The sequence below is a fragment of the Bos indicus x Bos taurus genome, chromosome 17 (assembly GCF_003369695.1).
Source record: "Bos indicus x Bos taurus breed Angus x Brahman F1 hybrid chromosome 17, Bos_hybrid_MaternalHap_v2.0, whole genome shotgun sequence".
Classification (NCBI taxonomy): domain Eukaryota; kingdom Metazoa; phylum Chordata; class Mammalia; order Artiodactyla; family Bovidae; genus Bos; species Bos indicus x Bos taurus.
This window is the reverse complement of record NC_040092.1, coordinates 8,747,640-8,766,900: the sequence shown is the minus strand read 5'-3', so window position 1 is coordinate 8,766,900 and position 19,261 is coordinate 8,747,640. Positions and strand designations below refer to the sequence as shown.

At 46.5% G+C, this 19,261-nt stretch overlaps 1 protein-coding gene and 1 non-coding gene across 2 annotated transcripts in view; one reads left to right on the top strand and one right to left on the bottom strand.

The window, feature by feature from the left end:
* SVOP (SV2 related protein) overlaps nucleotides 1-19,261 on the top strand; it is a 73,177-nt gene that overhangs the window by 16,226 nt on the left and 37,690 nt on the right. Inside the window, exons 2-5 of the mRNA XM_027566494.1 lie at nucleotides 5,625-5,785; nucleotides 8,315-8,400; nucleotides 10,076-10,174; nucleotides 13,570-13,641. Of these exons, the coding sequence (XP_027422295.1) occupies nucleotides 5,625-5,785; nucleotides 8,315-8,400; nucleotides 10,076-10,174; nucleotides 13,570-13,641 (418 nt within the window). The remainder of the gene's footprint in view (nucleotides 1-5,624; nucleotides 5,786-8,314; nucleotides 8,401-10,075; nucleotides 10,175-13,569; nucleotides 13,642-19,261) is intronic.
* On the bottom strand, nucleotides 14,640-14,712 carry TRNAG-UCC. Its single transcript has one exon. It is a non-coding gene; the product is annotated as a tRNA-Gly (tRNA).

Here is a 19,261-nt window from a genome sequence, read left to right as displayed (position 1 = left end):
CCACGGAATTTCCCCTTCCCTTCCCTTTTTTTTTTTTGGACCTCCCAAGTGGCTCAGTGGTAAAGAACCTGCCTGCCAATGCATGATCTCCTGAAGAAGATACGAGTTCGATCCCTGAGTCAGGAAGATCCCCTGGAGAAGGAAATGGCAACCCAGTCCAGTATTCTTGCCTGGGAAGTCCCATGGACAGAGGAGCCTGGTGGGTTGCAGACCATGGGGTTGCAAAAGAGCTGGACAGAACTGAGCGATAAATACTTTCACTTTTCCCTTTTTAAAAAAAAATGATTAATTTTATTGAATCTTCACCCTAGTATACACCTCTTTTTATAAAGCCATTTTAATTTTATTAGTTATTTTTTATAAATTATAAATAAATAATTTTTATTTATTTATTTTGGTCACACTGCACAGCATGCCAGATTTTAGTTCCCCAGCCAGGGATTGAACCCATGTCCCCTGCAGTGGAAGCAAGGAGTCCTAACCACTGGACTGCTGGGGAGTTCCCCCTTCCCTCCCTTTCTGAAGCTGAATAATAGTCCACTGTGTGTATAGACTGTATTTTGCTAGCCCACTTGTCCACTGACGGACACTGGGGTGTTGTCACCTTTGGGCTGTCGTGAATAGTGCTCCTGTCATCATGGACGTACGTTCACAGTGTTGCACAACCTTCCCTTCTGTCTAATTCCAGACCACTTTCATCATCCCCAAAAGGGAATTCTGTGCCATTAGACAGTCACTCCCTCTCCCTCCTTCCCCAGCCCCTGGCAACCGCTGATCTGCTTTCTGTCTCTCTGAAGTTGCTTCACGTAAATGGGATCACGCATATGTGACTCTCTGTGTCTGGCTGCTTTCACTCAGCATCACGTTTCAAGGTTCATCCATGTTGTAGCTTCTGACAGTGACTCGAGGACCTTACAGTGGTTATGCTAGAGACTGCTCAGAGTGGCTCTAGCGAGCAGATCTGATGGTTAGATATTCAGGAAATCTCAGAGCCTTTTATTTAACTGTTGAGAGCTTAACGCGGGTCATGGTGGGAGTTATTTACCCCACAGATATTGGCAAATGCTACACATCAGGATGGTCTTGGGGGCTTGTTTGAGACTCAGTTTGTAGGCACTGGCTTCAGAGCTTCCCCATAGTCTCCATCAGCACCACCCCCTGCAAAGCTGCTGTTGTTTAGTTGCTAAGTTGTATCCGACTCTTTGTGACCCACTAGACTGTGGCCTGCCAGGCTCCCCTGCCATGGGATTTCCCAGGCAAGAATACTGGAGTGAGTTGCCCTCTCCTTCTCCAGAGGATCTTCCCAACCAAGGACTCAAACCCGTGTCTCCTGCATTGGTAGGCAGATTCTTTACCACTGACATCCAGGCTAAAGCCTCGGTTCTTTCAAGCTGTATTGAGAGATGGAGATTGGAAAAGAGACCTGGTGGCTTCAAATGAATTATAATCAAATGTTGGCAATTTCATATAGTTCAACCTTCTAGTAGGGTCTAGTCCTTAAGCTGGAGAAGAAGCAAAGATAGTTCTCTCATTGTTATCTATTTTTATCTGCTTTAAATATTTCAAAATAAAAGATTTTGTGGGGGAGGAATGGAGTAGATGGGGAGGAGTGGAAGGGTTTGACTGGTATCCTGTCTTTGGCCAGAAACACAAGGTTTTGACCAGACAGACCTAAGGATGATCCCTGGCTCCATGCCTTTTTAGCTCTGTGCCCATGGATAAATCCCATGACTGCTGGGGCCTCCGTTTTCTTGTCTGTACAATGGTTATAAAAATACCAACCTCATAGAGCTGTTGTGCTTCCCTGGTGGCTAAGTGGTAAAGGATCCACCTGCCAAGCAGGAGACATGGGTGTGATCCCTGGGTCGGGAAGATCCCCTGGAGAAGGAAATGGCTACCCACTCCAGTATTCTTGCCTGGAGAATCCCACGGACAGAGGAGCCTGGTGGGCGACAGTCCGTAGGGTTGCAAAGAGGCAGACATGACTGAGCGACTAAACGACGAACAACAGGGCTGCTGTGCAGAGCGAGTGCATGGAGAACAACATCTAGAACGGGGCACGGAAGTTGCTGGGCGGTTGGGGGGGCGTGGCGGAGAGGGGGGGCCTGGCGGAGAGGGGGGCCTGGTGGAGAGGGGAGCGTGGTGGAGCTGGCGGCTGGTGGTGGAATGATTGCTCCAAAGTTCAGTCCCAGCCGCTCTGCCTGCAGACCCTGTGCGCGCTGTACTCTGCCCCGTATTTCCAGCCCAAGACGAGCTTGACAGCTGGAGCTTTCCCAGTTCAACCTCGCCATCGAATGGTGTTTCCGGTATTTACAAAATGCTGTGGTATCATCTGCCTTTTCTCCCAATTCACAAGCAAGAAATGTTCCCCCAGGCTTCTGGAATCTGGAGACTTACGCTTTCTATGCCAGAGCATAGAATTATTCTTGGTGAAATGTGAGGAATAAGGCAATAGTTAATTGATAATGATGATAGCAATTTTTTTTTAACGTAGAAATTTATCCGTTTTTACCTTTTAAAAATGTTGCCCAAATTTGCCCTCCAGTCCCTCATCATCGGGCTTCCTGTGGTAAAGAATCCGCCAGCCTATGCAGGAGTTGCAGGAGATGCAGGTTCAATCCCTGGGTTGGGAAAATCCCCTGGAAGAAGAAATGGCAACCCACTCCAGTATTCCTGCCTGGGAAATCCTATGGACAGGGGAGCCTGGTGGGTGTCCATAGGGTGGCAAAGAGTCAGAGACAATGGAGTGACTGAGCACTCATGCACGCCCTCATCAGCCCTCTGCCCTTCATGCCCTTGGCATCCCAGACTTCTTTTTTCAAAGCCCAGGGAGGAATGGGCATCACTCATTCCATATGGCTGTCTCCTGGGAAGGTAGGGACTCATCTCTTCTGTTACTGCCGTGACCTTGCAACCCATCACAGGGCTGGCAGAAAGCAGGAGTTTTGTTTTGGGATAAGGAAGCTAGAAGGAGACAGGTTGTTATGTTTTTGCCTGGGTCTCAAATAAATAAGTTGCTGCTCAAAGAAATCAAGGCACTTCCCCGAGTCACAAGAAACAGCACAGTGTGAAGGAATGCATTGTATTGAGAGTGAAGTCCATGGGGTCTCAAACTCAAATGCCTATGGGGGCAAGGGAACAAAGTGCCAAGTGAGAGGAACACAGAGTTAAGAGTAAAGAAAAATGGCAAGAGACCGTAAGGGCTGGAAGTCATTTGGAAAGGATGAGACTGTCGGTCATCTGCCGGTCGAGTGGCCCATATACAAGGGCCACACTGCTCTGCTCTAGCCATGTTGCTCCCTTATTAGAATGTGGGTCCCAGATGGCCAGATACTCTATTTAAAGAGACATCAGGAATCTGGATTTCTTTGTGAATTCTTCTAATTTTAAAATTTTGATATTCACTTTAAATTAAAAAAAAAATACTGTGTGGGCAGCTTTTTGTAAGCATAAAGCAATCCTTATGTGGCCAAATTGTTACTTAACATTCAGTTCACTTCAGTCGCTCAGTTGTGTCCGACTCCTTGCAACCCCATGAATTGCAGCACGCCAGGCCTCCCTGTCCATCACCAACTCCCGGAGTTTACTCAAACTCATGTCCATCGAGTTGGTGATGCCATCCAGCCATCTCATCCTCTGTCGTCCCCTTCTCCTCCTGCCCCCAATCCCTCCCAGCATCAGAGTCTTTTCCAGTGAGTCAACTCTTCGCATGAGGTGGCCAAAGTATTGGAGTTTCAGTTTTAGCCTCAGTCCTTCCAAAGAACGCCCAGGGCTGATCTCCTTTAGGATGGACTGGTTGGATCTCTTTGCAGTCCAAGGGACTCTCAAGAGTCTTCTCCAACACCATAGTTCAAAAGCATCAATTCTTCGGTGCTCAGCTTTCTTCACAGTCCAACTTTCACATCCATACATGACCCCTGGAAAAACCATAGCCTTGACCAGACGGACCTTTGTTGGCAAAGTAATGTCTCTGCTTTTCAATATGCTATCTAGGTTGGTCATAACTTTCCTTCCGAGGAGTAAGCGTCTTTTAATTTCATGGCTGCAGTCACCATCTGCAGTGATTTTGGAGCCCCCAAAAATAAAGTCTGACACTGTTTCCACTGTTTCCCCATCTATTTCCCATGAAGTGATGGGACCAGATGCCATGATCTTCATTTTCTAAATGTTGAGCTTTAAGCCAACTTTTTCACTCTCCACTTTCACTTTCATCAAGAGGCTTTTTATTTCCTCTTCACTTTCTGCCATAAGGGTGGTGTCATCTGCATATCTGAGGTTATTGATCTTTCTCCCGGCAATCTTGATTCCAGCTTGTGCTTCTTCCAGCCCAGCGTTTCTCATGATGTACTCTGCATAAAAGTTAAATAAGCAGGGTGACAATATATAGCCTTGACATACCCCTTTTCCTATTTGGAACCAGTCTGTTGTTCCATGTCCAGTTCTAACTGTTGCTTCCTGACCTGCATATAGGTTTCTCAAGAGGCAGGTCAGATGGTCTGGTATTCCCATCTCTTTCAAAATTTTCCACAGTTTGTTGTGATCCACACAGTCAAAGGCTTTGGCATAGTCAATAAAGCAGAAATAGATGTTTTTCTGGAACTCTCTTGCTTTTTCCATGATCCAGCGGATGTTGGCAATTTGATCTCTGGTTCCTCTGCCTTTTCTAAAACCAGCTTGAACATCAGGAAGTTCATGGTTCACGTATTGCTGAAGCCTGGCTTGGAGAATTTTGAGCATTACTTTACTAGCGTGTGAGATGAGTGCAATTGTGTGGTAGTTTGAGTGTTCTTTGGCATTGCCTTTCTTTGGGATTGGAATGAAAACTGACCTTTTCCAGTCCTGTGGCCACTGCTGAGTTTTCCAAATTTGCTGACATATTGAGTGCAGCACTTTCACAGCATCGTCTTTTAGGATTTGAAACAGCTCAACTGGGATTCCATCACCTCCACTAGCTTTGTTCATAGTGATGCTTTCTAAGGCCCACTTGACTTCACATTCCAGGATGTCTGGCTCTAGGTGAGTGATCACACCATCGTGATTATCTGGGTCGTGAAGCTCTTTTTTGTACAGTTCTTCTGTGTATTCTTGCCACCTCTTCTTAATATCTTCTGCTTCTGTTAAGTCCATACCATTTCTGACCTTTATCGAGCCCATCTTTGCATGAAATGTTCCCTAGGCAAACCATTCAATATCACAGTAATCCAAACCTATGCCCCAACCAGTAACGCTGAAGAAGCTGAAGTTGAACGGTTATTTACATTAGATATAGACAATGAGTATAAATTCTGAAACACATATGTTTCCAAACGGTATTTAGGTCTAGAACAAAGATATCCTCATTCACATGGCTTACTATGTGAATAGGGCTCCCCCTGGAGTTGTGCAGTGCCCAACCTGTCCAACTGTACTAGACAGCCCTGATACATAACTGTTAAAGTTGTCACTCTCCCCACAGCCCAACTCAACAGAAATGCTAGCCTCTACCTCTTTCACCCATTCATGGACCATGAGAGAACTCTCTGGACCACAAGTGAAGGCTTTTCACCTGTCTTGGGCACAACTATACCGCAAGGTCGTCGAGGAGGAGTTCTAGCCATCATGACCAGATTTGCTCTCTCCTCTAGGGTGGTGAAATTCCGTCGTACAGGCGAGAGTGCAAGGTCAGAGGACGACACGGCTTCGGGAGAGCATGAGGTCCAGATTGAAGGGGTCCGTGCAGGCCTAGAGGCCGTGGAGCTGGACGATGGGGCGGCCGTGCCCAAGGAGTTTGCCAATCCCACTGACGGTGAGGGGACCCTGCAGTTGGGGCAGGCCATAGTCAGGGGCTCTGAGGCTCCAGAGTTGCCTCTCCAGGTGGCACTCAGAAGGGTCTTGTGAAGGGGCTGGTAGGAGGGCCTGGAGGCCCCAGGGTGACACTGGCAGTGTGGGCTGGACATGCATGGCTTTCTCAGCAGGCGAGGGTGCATCACCATCCCTGACAGTCAGCATCATCGACTAACACTTGGCCGAGGATGGCAGCCACAATGATGATGGTGAGGCTGATGGTGGTGGTGACGAGGAGATGGTGCTGCTGGTGATGGTGATGGTGCTGATGGTGGTGATGGTGACTGTAAAGATGACTACAGTGATCAGAGCCACAGACGAGGCTGAGGGTTGACTCTGTGCCAGGTGCGGTTCTAAGCACGCTACATATGTTACCCACTTCATCTTCACAACAGTTCCAATTGGAACTATTACAGTCATATTCCCCATTTTGCAGGAGAGGCTACAGAAGCACAGAAAGGTTACATATCTTGCCCAGGGTCATACAGTTAGAACTTAGCCAAGCTGGATTTACACCCAGGAAATCTGGCCTCAGAGACCACATCCCTACCTGTGACCTTGTGCTCCCTCTGAGTAGAGATGGTTAAAGGAGACTTGAAGTGCTCACAGGGGACCTGGTCTCCCCTTACCACCTGATAATGCTGATGCATGAAAACATTCTGTTCATTCCTCAAAGGGCCCAGATTCGCAATCAGAGAGAGGATTAACAGCTTGAGCCCGAGGCCTGTTGTTGGCAGATCTAAGGAGGCAATGACTGGAGTGGGAGTGAAGGCAGAGGTTAGAAGCAGTGGCTTCGGGTTCAGGCTGATCTGGGCTAAATTCCCAGATCTGCAGTGTCCCAGCTGTATTGACACTGGGCAAGTCCATGTCCCCCTCTAAAAAATGGGGCTAAGACTGAGCCTTTAACTAGTAGGTGTCACAGGGACTCAGTGAGATTATGTACAGCAAGCTCTTACAGCCTGGGTCCCCAACCCCTGGTTCCAGTCCGTGGCCTGTTAGGAACCTGGCCGCACAGCTAGAAGTGAGTGGTGGGTGAGCAGGCTTCCGCTGTCTTTACAGCCGCTCCCCATCGCTCCCGTTGCTACCTGAGCTCCGCCTCCTGTCAGATCAGCAGTGGCGTTAGATTCTCATATGAGCGGGAACCTAGCCATAAAGTCAAGGCGGAATACTCTGAGGTCACTACAAAACAAAGTGCACAATAGATCTAATGTGCTTGCATGATCCCCAAAGCTGCCCCTGTCTATGGAAAAATTGTCTTCCATGAAACAGGTCACTGTTGCCAAAAAGGATGGGGACCACTCTCTTAGGGCAGTGCCTGACACACGCTGAGCTCCCAGTAAACATATAATTTTATTATTACTATTACTGTTCTTATTACTGAGGCCGTTCCAGGACTCACTCTGCTTTCTCCTCAATATTATTGAAGGAAATCAGACCCTGCTGGTATGAGAACACCAGCTTATACTTCAGGAGAAAATGATGTTTGATGTAAGAGGCTCATGATTGAAATTCCAATAAGATGACAACTCCCAGCAGGGGCAGATAAGATCCTCAGAGGCACCCCCACAGGACGGCCACCCAGCATGCTCCTTTAGTATTTTTATTTTTCAGTTAATTTTTATTTTTTGTCTTGGAATATTTTAAAAGTACAGAAAAGTTGCAAAGATGGCACAGAGAGTGCTCGTAAACTCTTTTTTTCTTTTTTAAAATCTTTTTTGTTTGTTCATTATTTATTTATTTTTTTTGGTATACTCTTCATGCAGCTTCCCATAAAGTTAGTATCGTACCTAATCATGACATACTTGTCAAAACCAAGAAATTGAGACTGGTGCATTACCCTCCATGAAACTCCAGACTTTATTCAGATTTCCCCAGTTTTCCCAGCAGTGGTGTTACAGGAATCAATTCTAGCACAGCGCATTGTATTTGTCTTTTAGTCTTTCTCAAAGCCACTTGTGAGCTTCTAAATTGCATCCTCAATTTTTTCTGAGCACACAAATACCATGTGTTTATTTGGAAAGCACTGGGATATGATCAAAATGCACAAAAAAGTGAGTACTGACACACGATCCTATTGACGGGCTATGGGCATTCAATCTGACTTCCTCTGCTCCACCTTACTTTGTTTTCTAAAAATTAAATCACAATATATTGTATGCATCTTTCTATATCTGCACGTTTTTTAATAGGTGGGTTGTATTTTAGGATGTAGATATATAAACATTCATATATAATACATAAAATAATTTAACCAGTTCCTTGTCAATAGACATTCTGGGCTGTCCACTTATTCCCTTTGTAGAAACCACGTTGTATTGGACTTTGCAGCACACTTCACACTTGCCAGAAGGTTTTCCTAGGATAAGTTCTAGAAGCAGCATGCACTGCTTTAAAGAGCTTGGCCAGGGATCCCTCTAGATCCGCCCCCCTGGAACTAAGACAAGTACAAAATGCTCTGACTCCTTCCTTCCCCTCCCCTTTCTCCTCCCAGATACTTTCATGGTGGAAGATGCGGTGGAAGCCATTGGTTTTGGAAAATTTCAATGGAAGCTGTCTGTTCTCACCGGTTTGGCTTGGGTAAGTATCTCTGGGGACGATGATGTCATCTTCAGTCTCCAAGGAACGCCATGCTGCTCAACTGGGTTTCTGTGCTCTACAAGGGAGGACAAGGTTCCCTCCTCTTACAGTCTTTGCGTCAATCAACAAAGTTTGAGTGACCTTGGGTGATAATGAAGTCTGAGCCTAGAGGGAGTTGGGTGTGGTTGACAATTGCCCTCAAAGAGGAGTTGAAGCTTCTGGTTAATAAAGTGGTTCTCAACCCTTTGAGGCTCAGGGCTACTCTAAGATTCTAATGTCATCTGTGCAACTCACCCTAGAAGAACATGCACAGATCAAAATGTGCCTTCTTCAAGGGGCTTGTGATTCCTTATTAACCTTGCCAGATCTACCTAGAGCAAATGATGTATCTAGATCACTGTCATTGTTCAGTTGCTAAATCCTGTCCGACTCTGCAACCCCATGGACTGCAGCCCACCAGGTTCCTCTGTCCGTGGGATTCTCCAGCCAAGAACACTGGAGTGGGTTGCCGTGCCCTCCTCCAGGGGATCTTCCTGACCCAGGGATTGAACCTGAGTCTCTTATATCTCCTACGTTGACAGCTGGATTCCTTACCACCAGTGCCACCTGGGAATCCCCACTACCTTCCAGAGTTTGCTCAAATTCATATTCATTGAGTTGGTGATGCTGTCTAACCATCTCATCCTCTGCCATTAATCTAGACCATTAATACAAGTGAAATGGATTTTTATTAATAGTGCAAAACTGAGATTTAACTACCTGTTTTTCCAAACAGTCATCAATTTCCCCACCTCATTTCCTCCACTAATTTGCAAAGTGGCTTTTATCATCCACCACATTCCTGGGGCCACGTGGGTTTACTTCTGGACTCTCATTTCTGTTCCACTGCTCTGCCTGTTTAATCCTGTAAAGGTACCACAGTGTTTCATTACTGAGGCTCCCTAGTATGTTTTAATTAAATTAAAAAGATCACACTTTTTAATGTTAATTATACTGACAATTCTACATGAACAATGACCAAAGAGAAACTAGCTTTTAACTGAGCTACAAGAGAAAAAGATCACTGTCTCTCTACCTCTAAAAAATGTTTTTCTAAAAAAAAAAAAAGTTTTTCTGATTTTCAAAATATGCTACTTTCCCACTCCATTCAGGGAGTGTCCCTAAATTTTTTTTCAAATGTGGGAAAACATGCCCAAAGAATGTCAAATGTCTAGTCATCAGTTCCTGTGTGGTACCACACTGTTTTAACTTCTGGAGCTTTCGGTGTGTTTTGATGGGTGATTGAGCACTCAGCAGAAGGTAGAAGAGGGAGTCTCTCTCTTTTTTCTTTTTTTAATTAATTGATTTATTTTATTTTAAAATTTTGGGGGGGCCATACTACGTGGCACACAGAACTTCCTGGCCTAGGGATTGAAGCCATGCCCCCTGCAGTGAAAGGGGAGAGTCTTAACCACTGGACCACCAGGAGAGTCCGAAGGGATTTTTTTTATGCACTCGCTTGGGACTGTGGACTTGTGACATTTTAAATTATCGTTTTAAATTTTCTGAGATCATAAGGCTCTAAGGTTTAAATTCTTCTCTCCTGCAGTAAGTTACCATGAGAATTTTTAGTGAGGGGCCAGCCGTCCCGACCCAGGCAGCATCCTGGCCTCATGTGTTTGCTTGCTCCCTGCAGATGGCCGACGCCATGGAGATGATGATTCTGAGCATCCTTGCGCCGCAGCTGCACTGCGAGTGGCGGCTGCCCAGCTGGCAGGTGGCATTGCTGACCTCGGTAGGCAGCCCAGTGGCCCTCTCCTCTCGTGCTCAGTTCTGGTCCCCCAGGGGGGTGTTCTGCAGGATGCCCCCCACTTCCTCCTGCTGCTGCCGAGGGCTCAGCAGACAGGAATTAAACCCTCAGTGGAATCACCAGGACCTCAGCGTCCCTTCTCCATCACATGTATCCTGGCAGGTCTGCAGCCAACTCTAACCACATCTGGGGGCCCCAGATATCCTGCTCAATTGCGGGGAACTTGGAGCCCACCTGATCGGATCACATAAACCTTATAAGCCTCGCTTTTCCAAAAAGGAGACACCAGTTCCTTCCACATGAAGGTGACTTCAGGGTTGGAAACAGCATAGTACCTGTTCAGTAAACTGTAGGAACTGGTGCTCCCTGGAGCTAAGGCTTGGAGGAGCATGAAGCAGAACCCTTCATTCTTGTCTTGTTTTCTTCTTGAACTGGTATTTTCATTCAGTTTCTCCATATAGTTTTATCTTAATGTAAGGTTGTGAAAGTGAAGGCTGCTCAGTCGTGTCCGACTCTTTGCAACCCCATGGACTATACAGTCCATGGCATTCTCTAGGCCAGAATACTGGAGTGAGTAGGCTTTCCCTTCTCCAGGGGATCTTCCCAACCAGGGATCAAACCCAGGTCTCCCACATTGCAGGTGGATTCTTTACCAGATGAGCTACAAAGCAAGCAATGTGAGATTTTACTAGGCTTGAAAGTTTCATCAGTCACCCCATTATAATTTTTGTGACATTTTCAATTATCGTTTTTAATTTTTTGAGATCATAACGCTCTAAGATTTAAGATGTTTCTCCTGAAGTAAGTTAACCATGAAAATTTTTAATAGTAAACAACAGATTAAAACAAGATATAATTAATTTTGATAAATAATTGCTAAACATAAGTCACTTTTATCAGGAACGCACCTCTTGATGAGGAGTATGGAGTGTTTCTCAACTATGTCACATATTCTTGAATTGTTGTTCAATCACTAAGTCGTGTCTGACTCTTTGTGACCCCCATGGACTGCAGCATGTCAGGCTCCTCTGTCCTCCACTATCTCCCAGAGTTTACTCAAACTCATGTCCATTGAGTTGGTGATGCCATCCAACCATCTCATCCTCTGTCGTCCCCTTCTCCTCCTGCCTTCAATCTTTCCCAGCATCAGGGTCTTTTCAAATGAATCAGTTCTTCAAATCAGGTGGCCAAAGTATTGGAGCTTCAGCTTCAGAATCAGTCCTTCCAATGAGCATTCAGGGTTAATTTCCTGTAGGACTGACTGGCTTGATCTCTTTGCTGTTCAAGGGACTCTCAAGAGTGTTCTCCAGTGCTACAATTTGAAAGCCTGTTGCCAAAATGAGACAGGGTTCAGTTGTAATGCTATTTCTATTTTTCATTTTTACTGGATAGACATGAATATGAAAGGTTTTGTTCACATATAAAAAGTTTTGCTGGAGGAACTGAAGGAGTTTTATGATAACTCAGTAAACTAATGCCACTTGATTCTTTTCAGCAACTTCCAAGTTGCGTGCTGAAGAGCACACAGCAGTCGTTCATGAAAAATTATTTTTAGTGATCTAATTTGCTGACAGCTTGATTAGCCTCTCCTGCAATTTGGTTAAAAATAATAAAATGGAATTGGAATCAAGATGACTTGCGAATGGATTTGTATCTGTGTCATTGGTATCCTTTTGGAGGCAGCCTAGAGGGTTTAACTTCAAAGCGATGGCTATGAGTACAACGGGGGGCAGAGTATGAAGAAGTGGGGGAAGGGTGGTTGAGAAGGGGAGCCGGGAACAGGTGAGACCCCCTAACCTGTTCTCGGGAAAGAGTTTCTATGGAAGTTGAGGGTGTGGAAATTAATTCCTTTAAAATTATCCAAATTTGCTTTCCCTTGGAATGCCTCTGTGTAGCCTGATTGGAGCCCACGGCTCTAGGACATGCCTGGAGGAATGCTTTTGGGTTCAGCCCACACTAGGCAATGCTGTTCCTATCTCTGGGCCTCAGTTAGTTGCCTTATCTGAAAAATGGGATAATAATAGCACCCACCTCGTGGGGCTCCTGGAAACATTTGGTAAGACGTATGTAAAAAGTTCCAATACTTTGGCCACCTCTTGTGAAGGGCTGACTCACTGGAAAAGACCCTGATGCTGGGAAAGAGTGAGGACAGGAGGAGAAGGGGACGACAGAGGAAGAGATGGTTGGATGGCATCACTGACTCAATGGCCATGAGTTTGAGCAACCTCAGGAGATGGTGAAGGACAGGGGAGCCTGGTGTGCTGCAGTCCACGGGGTCACAAAGAGTCGGACATGACTGAGCGACTGAACAATAGCAACAAATGTAGAGAACATTCAGTGTGGTCTCTGACGCTTGGTGAGTGTTCCAGAAAGGATAGAACAGTGAAGAAAGCTCTAGTCAGCCTGCTTGGGCTCAAGACCTGTCTTTACCCTCTCCTCCCTGGGATCAGAGCAGATTTCTAAAACCCTTCTTTTTCTTTTTAAAAACTTTTTGGCCGTACCATGTGGCACATGGATCTTGAGTTCCCCAACCAGGAATGGAATCTGCACCTCCTGCATTGGAAGTACAGAGTCTTAACTGCTGGACCTCCAGGGAAGTCCCCTTAACCCTTCTAAGCCTCAAGCTACCTATCTATAAAATGGGTATGAGTAGTCATACCTCTTCAGCTCTGATCAAGGACTAACAAGGGAACCAGAATTTTGCCCAGCACACAGTGAGCGCTCCATGGATGCTTTCTCTTGCTCATGGCTTCCAGCTCCCATCCTAACCTCCTGTCTCCTGTATTCAGTTCCTTGCAACCTTTAATATTTTCTTAGCCATAAGACATTTCTTGGGTTCTGTAGGAAACTGGAAAAATACGAGCTCTGCAGCCAGGCAGCCTGACTCCAGCCCAGACTGCACGACTAACACCTGTGGACTTGGCCACATGACCTCACCTCTCTGAGGCTCCGTTTCCTCATGTTTGAAATGGGGATAACGGCAGCACCCACCCCGTAGGGTTGTTGGGAGACTTAAACAGTAACAGGAAGCACACAGACTAGTGTTTGCATCTTAACAAGATCTCAGAGATGCTTGCTTGCTGAGGAGCTTCAGTCAAGTCCAACTCTTTGCCACACTATGGACTGTTAAGAAATTCTCCAGGCAAGAACATTGGAATGGGTTGCCATTTCCTTCTTCAGGGGATCTTTCCAACCCAGGGATCAGACCCATGTCTCCTGCTTTGGCAGGTGGGTTCTCTACCCCTAGCGGTACCTGGGAAGCTGTAACACTTGGTTCATTCTTATTGCTAAGAGTGTGACTCTGCAAGCTCACTTCGGTGTTGCCTTTCTCTGCGATGCTCCGTGTCACTGTCTAACAGAAGCTGTCTTTGCCCCCACAGGTGGTCTTTGTCGGCATGATGTCCAGCTCCACCCTCTGGGGAAACATCTCAGACCAGTATGGCAGAAAAACAGTAAGGCGACTTCCCCTAAGCTTGTGTTCTCTGGGTTATCTCCTTGACAACAAAACTTGTGCCAACTGAACTTTTTTTTTTGGTGGAAGTTTAATTCAGAGCTACATTGAAGGGCAAAGAAAGACATTGCTATGAGGTTGTGGATTCTTGAAAAAAAATCACACCTCCCTAGGGGGCCCAAGCATGTGTGTTTCAGAACGTAAAAGATGCTGGTGGTGGTGCTAGCCCCATCCCCTTGGTGCTTAACCCTTCTGTGCCTCAGTTCCCTCATCTGTAAATGGGAGAGTAATATTCTTCCCCATAGGGCTCCTATGGGGAGTAAATGACCCTTGTACAGAAAGTCCCTGGTTCAGAGGAAATCTTTCCTCAATTCCCATTACCTGTTATTCACCAAGCTCATGGTGCCAATAAATATGGCCAGACCAGTGCTAAGATGAAGGTGTATCTGGCTCCAGAGCTCACATCCTTCACCCTGACCTGGGCTACTGGGAGACATTACTGAATACAATGCCAGAATTTAGTAGATCAGTTGAACATTCATCTACTCTTAAACAGATGAAGCCTGGGGGGCGACCTGTAGGGGGTGCCTCCAGCTCTTCTGACCAGCTTGCTAAATCCCACACCCAACACAAAGCTGGTGTGACTGGAGAGAGGGAGAGAAAGTGCCCCCAGATTGTAGAGCCTTCTCCTCCCCAGCATGGAACTCTGGCCCAATATCAGGAAGGATGGATGCGGCTCTAATTATAAAGCTTCCCCAGAACTCCTCTAGGACTAGAGGGCGAACCAGACAGCTGGCGAGCCTTGGCAAGCTCGAAGAAGCTCCTCCTAGCTGCTTGATCTGCCTTGGCCCAGCTGAGAGGTTTCTGTGAGAGCCTCTGCTGCGTGACTTTGCAGGAGACTCAGTGGGCCGCTTCTTTTTAAGTCGACCTTTTTTTTTTTTTTTTTGCTGCACTGAGAAGTGGGATCTTAGTTCCCTGGTGCGGCATGTGGAATCTTAGTTCTCCAACCAGGGATCGAACCTGGGCCCCCTGCATTGGAAGCACAGAGTCTTAACCACTGGACCACCGGGGAATTCCCTCAGTGGGCCACTTTGATCCCTACAAAAGTTTCTACAGCCTGGGGACTTGTGGCAGTCATGGAAAGGAAGGGTGACCGTGGGTGCGTGGCTTCGTGGGTATGGAGACACACGCACCTGAGTTCATATCATAGAGCCCCCTGTCGAGCGAGGTAACTTTGGGCAAGCTGCTCTCCCTCTCTAAGCCTCAGTTTTCCCATCTGCAAAATAGGATTGACAACAGTAGGAACTCACAGGACCGTTGGGACGATTAAATAAGAATGTGTATATAATACATTTAGAACAGTATTTACTGATGCATGGTTAGCCTGTGATCGGTGGTAACTACTATTGATTGGGACTCAAGAAAATTTAGAATGGGATCAGGTCATCGTCTAGTTCAAAGGCTCTAGGACCATGTCAGCTTTAAGGAATAAAAAGGGGTGGCTGGCAGGCACCGGGCCTCTCATTTCAGTGTTCTGAACATGCTCGGGTTTTCCTGTGAATATTTTCACTATACTCGAGCATGATTGGAGAGTACCAGGGGCTTGGGTCAGGCAACCCTGCAGGTGACTGAGCAGTGCTCCTGGCAATGAGATCAGTGTACTTCTCTGGAGCTGGGGTTGCAGGCCTGGCATCCAAGTGACAGCTAGGCTTTCAGCTTCTTAGAGCGGGAGCTTGAAACCTTTCCAGGCTATGGATTCGAAACAGGTTGGCCATGAGCCAAAGGTGGCCCCCAAATGTGTTTAATTTATTCCATGCAGTGCTTAATGGGATTTTTGAATCAGTTGCCTCTGTTTCAAAATGGCCATATTTTGCATAAAAGTAAAAAGAGTTGTGGGTTTTTGGAAAGCTGGGTAATCTGGTGGCTTAGAACCCACGTTCTGTGATGGTAGCTTTTGGCTGGAGCTGAGGCTGGCAGGGCGGGGCAAGTTCTCTTTCATTCACCCAGGTCCCCTGTCTTCACTGCATTCCGCCTGCATCAGGCCTGTATGTTCTCTACCGGGGGTAATAGGGAGCTGATCCTGGACAAATCACTCATCTCCTTTGGCCCTCAATGTGCAGTTTTTAAAGAGGACATGAAAATAACAACCTCTTTCCGTAGGGCATGGTAAGGACTCAGCATCACGATGAGGCAATGATTTCAAAAATGCAAATGAAAGTTCCGTGAAGTCAGAGCCTCTGGCTGTCCTGTGGGCTGCTGTCACGCAGGACAAAACCAAGTGTTTAGCAACCAGTAGGCCATCAATATGTGCAAAGTCAAAGGATGAATGCCAGGCCCACAAGAGGTACTCAGTACCTGCACAGTGAACCAGTGAGTGAATAAATGAATGATACATTTCAGTACCTCTAGTGCGGCACACACAGTCGGCGTTCAATACCTGTGTATTGAATGAATGAGCAGTATATTATCAGTATCCCTAAGGGTCTGACATACTGCTGCTGCTGCTGCTGCTAAGTCGCTTCAGTCATGTCCAACTCTGTGCAACCCCACAGACGGCAGCCCACCAGGCTCCCCCATCCCTGGGATTCTCCAGGCAAGAACACTGGAGTGGGGTGCAGGCATTCAATACCTGCTTATTGTGAAATAAATCATTGAATGAGCAAATTAATGAGTGCATAATATCTATGCATTCTATCTCCAGAGCCGGGTATACAGGGGCTGCTTAATAAATAGGGAAGGAAGGAGGGAAGGAAAGGGGGGAGGGGTAGCAATCTAAAAGGCAGAACAGATGTTAGGCAGAGCGACAGCAGTTAATGAGCACCCAGAGGACGTTTCCGCAGAGGCCCTCAGCAGTGCTTGGATGGGGCTTGCTGGCAGCGCTCACCCCTTTGCAATGCCATGACGGTCCCTCCAAATGGCTGCTGAGTCCTTGTTCTCTGGGCAACTGGAAAGCGCTGGCATCAGTGGGCAGATGCAGGGCCAGCTGCACTCTGCTGTGACCCGACAGGACCAGTCGGCCTGCCTGTCTTTGCTGCCTGGCATGAGGGCATCTGGTGACCTCAGCAGGGCAGCACGGCTGCCAGGCAGCCCCGGGAGGGAGGCATAGCTCCCGTGTGTCAGTCTGGGTGCCCTCCTCTCTCCCCACTCTTCTTCTCCTGCTTTGTTTTCCTTCTGTTCTTTTATTTTCTCTGCCGCTGAAAGTGAAAGTCTCTCAGTTGTGTCCGACTGTTTTCGACCCCATGGATATACAGTCCGTGAAATTCTCCAGGCCGGAATACTGGAGTGGGTAGCCTTTCCCTTCTCCAAGGGATCTTCCCAACTCAGGAATTGAACCCAGGTCTCCCACATTGCTTCCCAACCCAGGGATCAAACCCAGGTCTCCTGCATTGCAGGCGGATTCTTTACCAGCTGAGCCACCAGGGAAGCCCAAGAATACTGGAATGGGTAGCCTATCCCTTCTTCGCCAGTGGATCTTCCCCACCCAGGAGTTGAACCGGGGTCTCCTGCATTGCAGGTGGATTCTTTACCAGCTGAGCTACAAGGGAAGCCCATAATTTGGTTCTCTGCCACTAATGATGTCTTATTTCTGATTCAAGACTTCTCAGGTTCCAAGGAAGAAGATCCCCAGTGAGGGGACATACGTATACCTATGGCTGCTTCATGTTGATGTTTGGCAGAAACCAAAAAAATTCTGTAAAGCAATTATTCTTCAATTAAAAAAAAAAAAAGTCCCTAGTAAGTGAGGTCAAGTCGGAAGAAAGGAACTAAGTCTGTGGCGGGTACCAGTATCCCTGTTGTTGTTGTTGTTTAGTTGTGTGGCCCTGGGTTTAGAAACGGGAGCAGAAAGGTTGCTTTTTTATTTATTATTCTTTATTGCAATAGATCCAGATCTTCCTAGACTTTACTCATTCCTGCCCCACATATTCTCTTATGTACTTAATATCTGTCTTTATATCAATATTAAAAACATCCCTAGATGCATGTTTTTTGAAAAGGAAACTTGATTTAAAGTCTTAAATGGGAAATCAATAGCAATCACCCTAAGTAAGAAATACCTGCAAAAATAAATGCAAAGGAAACAGTGTTATAAAATCCTAGCTGGTATGGTTGCCTCATTGCTGTCTCTGTTAAAGAATAAGATTAGCAGATGTTTAAAAAGATGTTAAAGATGGTTACCAGGGTAGAAGGATCGGCGGGGAGGGATACTTAGAGAGTTTGGGCTGGACATGTACACACTTCTATATTTAAAATGGATAGCCAACAAAGTCCTGCTGTATAGCACAAGGAGCTCTGCGCAATGTTATGTGGCAGCCTGGATGGGAGGGGAGTCTGGGGGAGAATGGATACACGGGTATGAGTGACTGAGCCCCTTTGCTGTCCCCCTGAAACTATCACAACATTGTAAACCAGCTATACTCCAATATAAAAGAAAAAAAGTTTTAAACGGTGTTAAGACAGACCGGCATCCCATGGACACTTCCTTTTAAGCATAATCAGAAGAGTGAAGATTAAAATGAAAAGTTAATCACATTCTTGCAAAGTGGTGCAAAGTCATTTAAAACATTCTCTCTACAACCTAAAATTGTTTTCCAAAAGACTGAGGTCATGTGTGGTAGACTTCCAAATCCCTTCTCTGCTGCTGCTAAGTCGATTCAGTCATGTCCGACTCTGTGCGACCCCATAGACGGCAACCAACCAGGCTCCCCTGTCCCTGGGATTCTCCAGGCAAGAACACTGGAGTGGGTTGCCATTTCCTTCTCCAATGAATGAAAGTGAAAAGTGAAAGGGAAGTTGCTCAGTCGTGTCTGACTCTTAGCGACCCCATGGACTACAGCCTACCAGGCTCCTCCATCCATGGGATTTTCCAGGCAAGAGTACTGGAGTGGGGTGCCATTGCCTTCTCTCTACTCTCTTTTAATTCATTTTCATTTTAAAGCTAAAATTAGAATGTCTCACACTTTCTCCCTGAAGCAAGGGTTGAGGGGTAGGGGGGTACAGAGAGGGTGGCAGACAGAAGGGTGAACTCTATCCTGCAGATCTAGGAAGGGTGCTGCGAAGGGCAGTGTTGGGGTCCTTTAATGGACTGGGACCTGGCGGTCTGGAGTCGACGATAAGAAAGTGAAAGAGAGAAAGAGGCTGATATTCCCTGGTTTATGCAGAGAACCAATAAAGCCGTTAACACAGGGCTTGCATCGCTCACGAAGGCACAGGGCACCTTCTTGAGGGGGTGAAAGCACAGGGTGCCTTCTCGAGGAAGCCCGGGCAGGAGAGTGAGCATGACGGGTTTCTATGCTCCAGAGAATTAGCCAGAGAGAGAGAGAAAGAAAAAAGACAGAAAGACACGGGGACCCAAGCTCTGATGGAGCAAAGGTGCTTTAATGGTCTTTCTGTGAGAATATATAGGCTGTTGTACAAGAAATTTCTTTCAACAATGATAAAGATCAGAAAACCAGATGTACAGCAACTGTTACCAAGGGAACAAGGGATTAATAATGGTCACAAGACCAGGAGACAATCCATATCTCAAGAAAGGGGATCAAGACTAAGCAGTTTTGTCGTAAAAAGAATGTTTACTAAAGGAGATTCAAGCCTGTCTCACATAATGACCTCAGTTCCTGGGA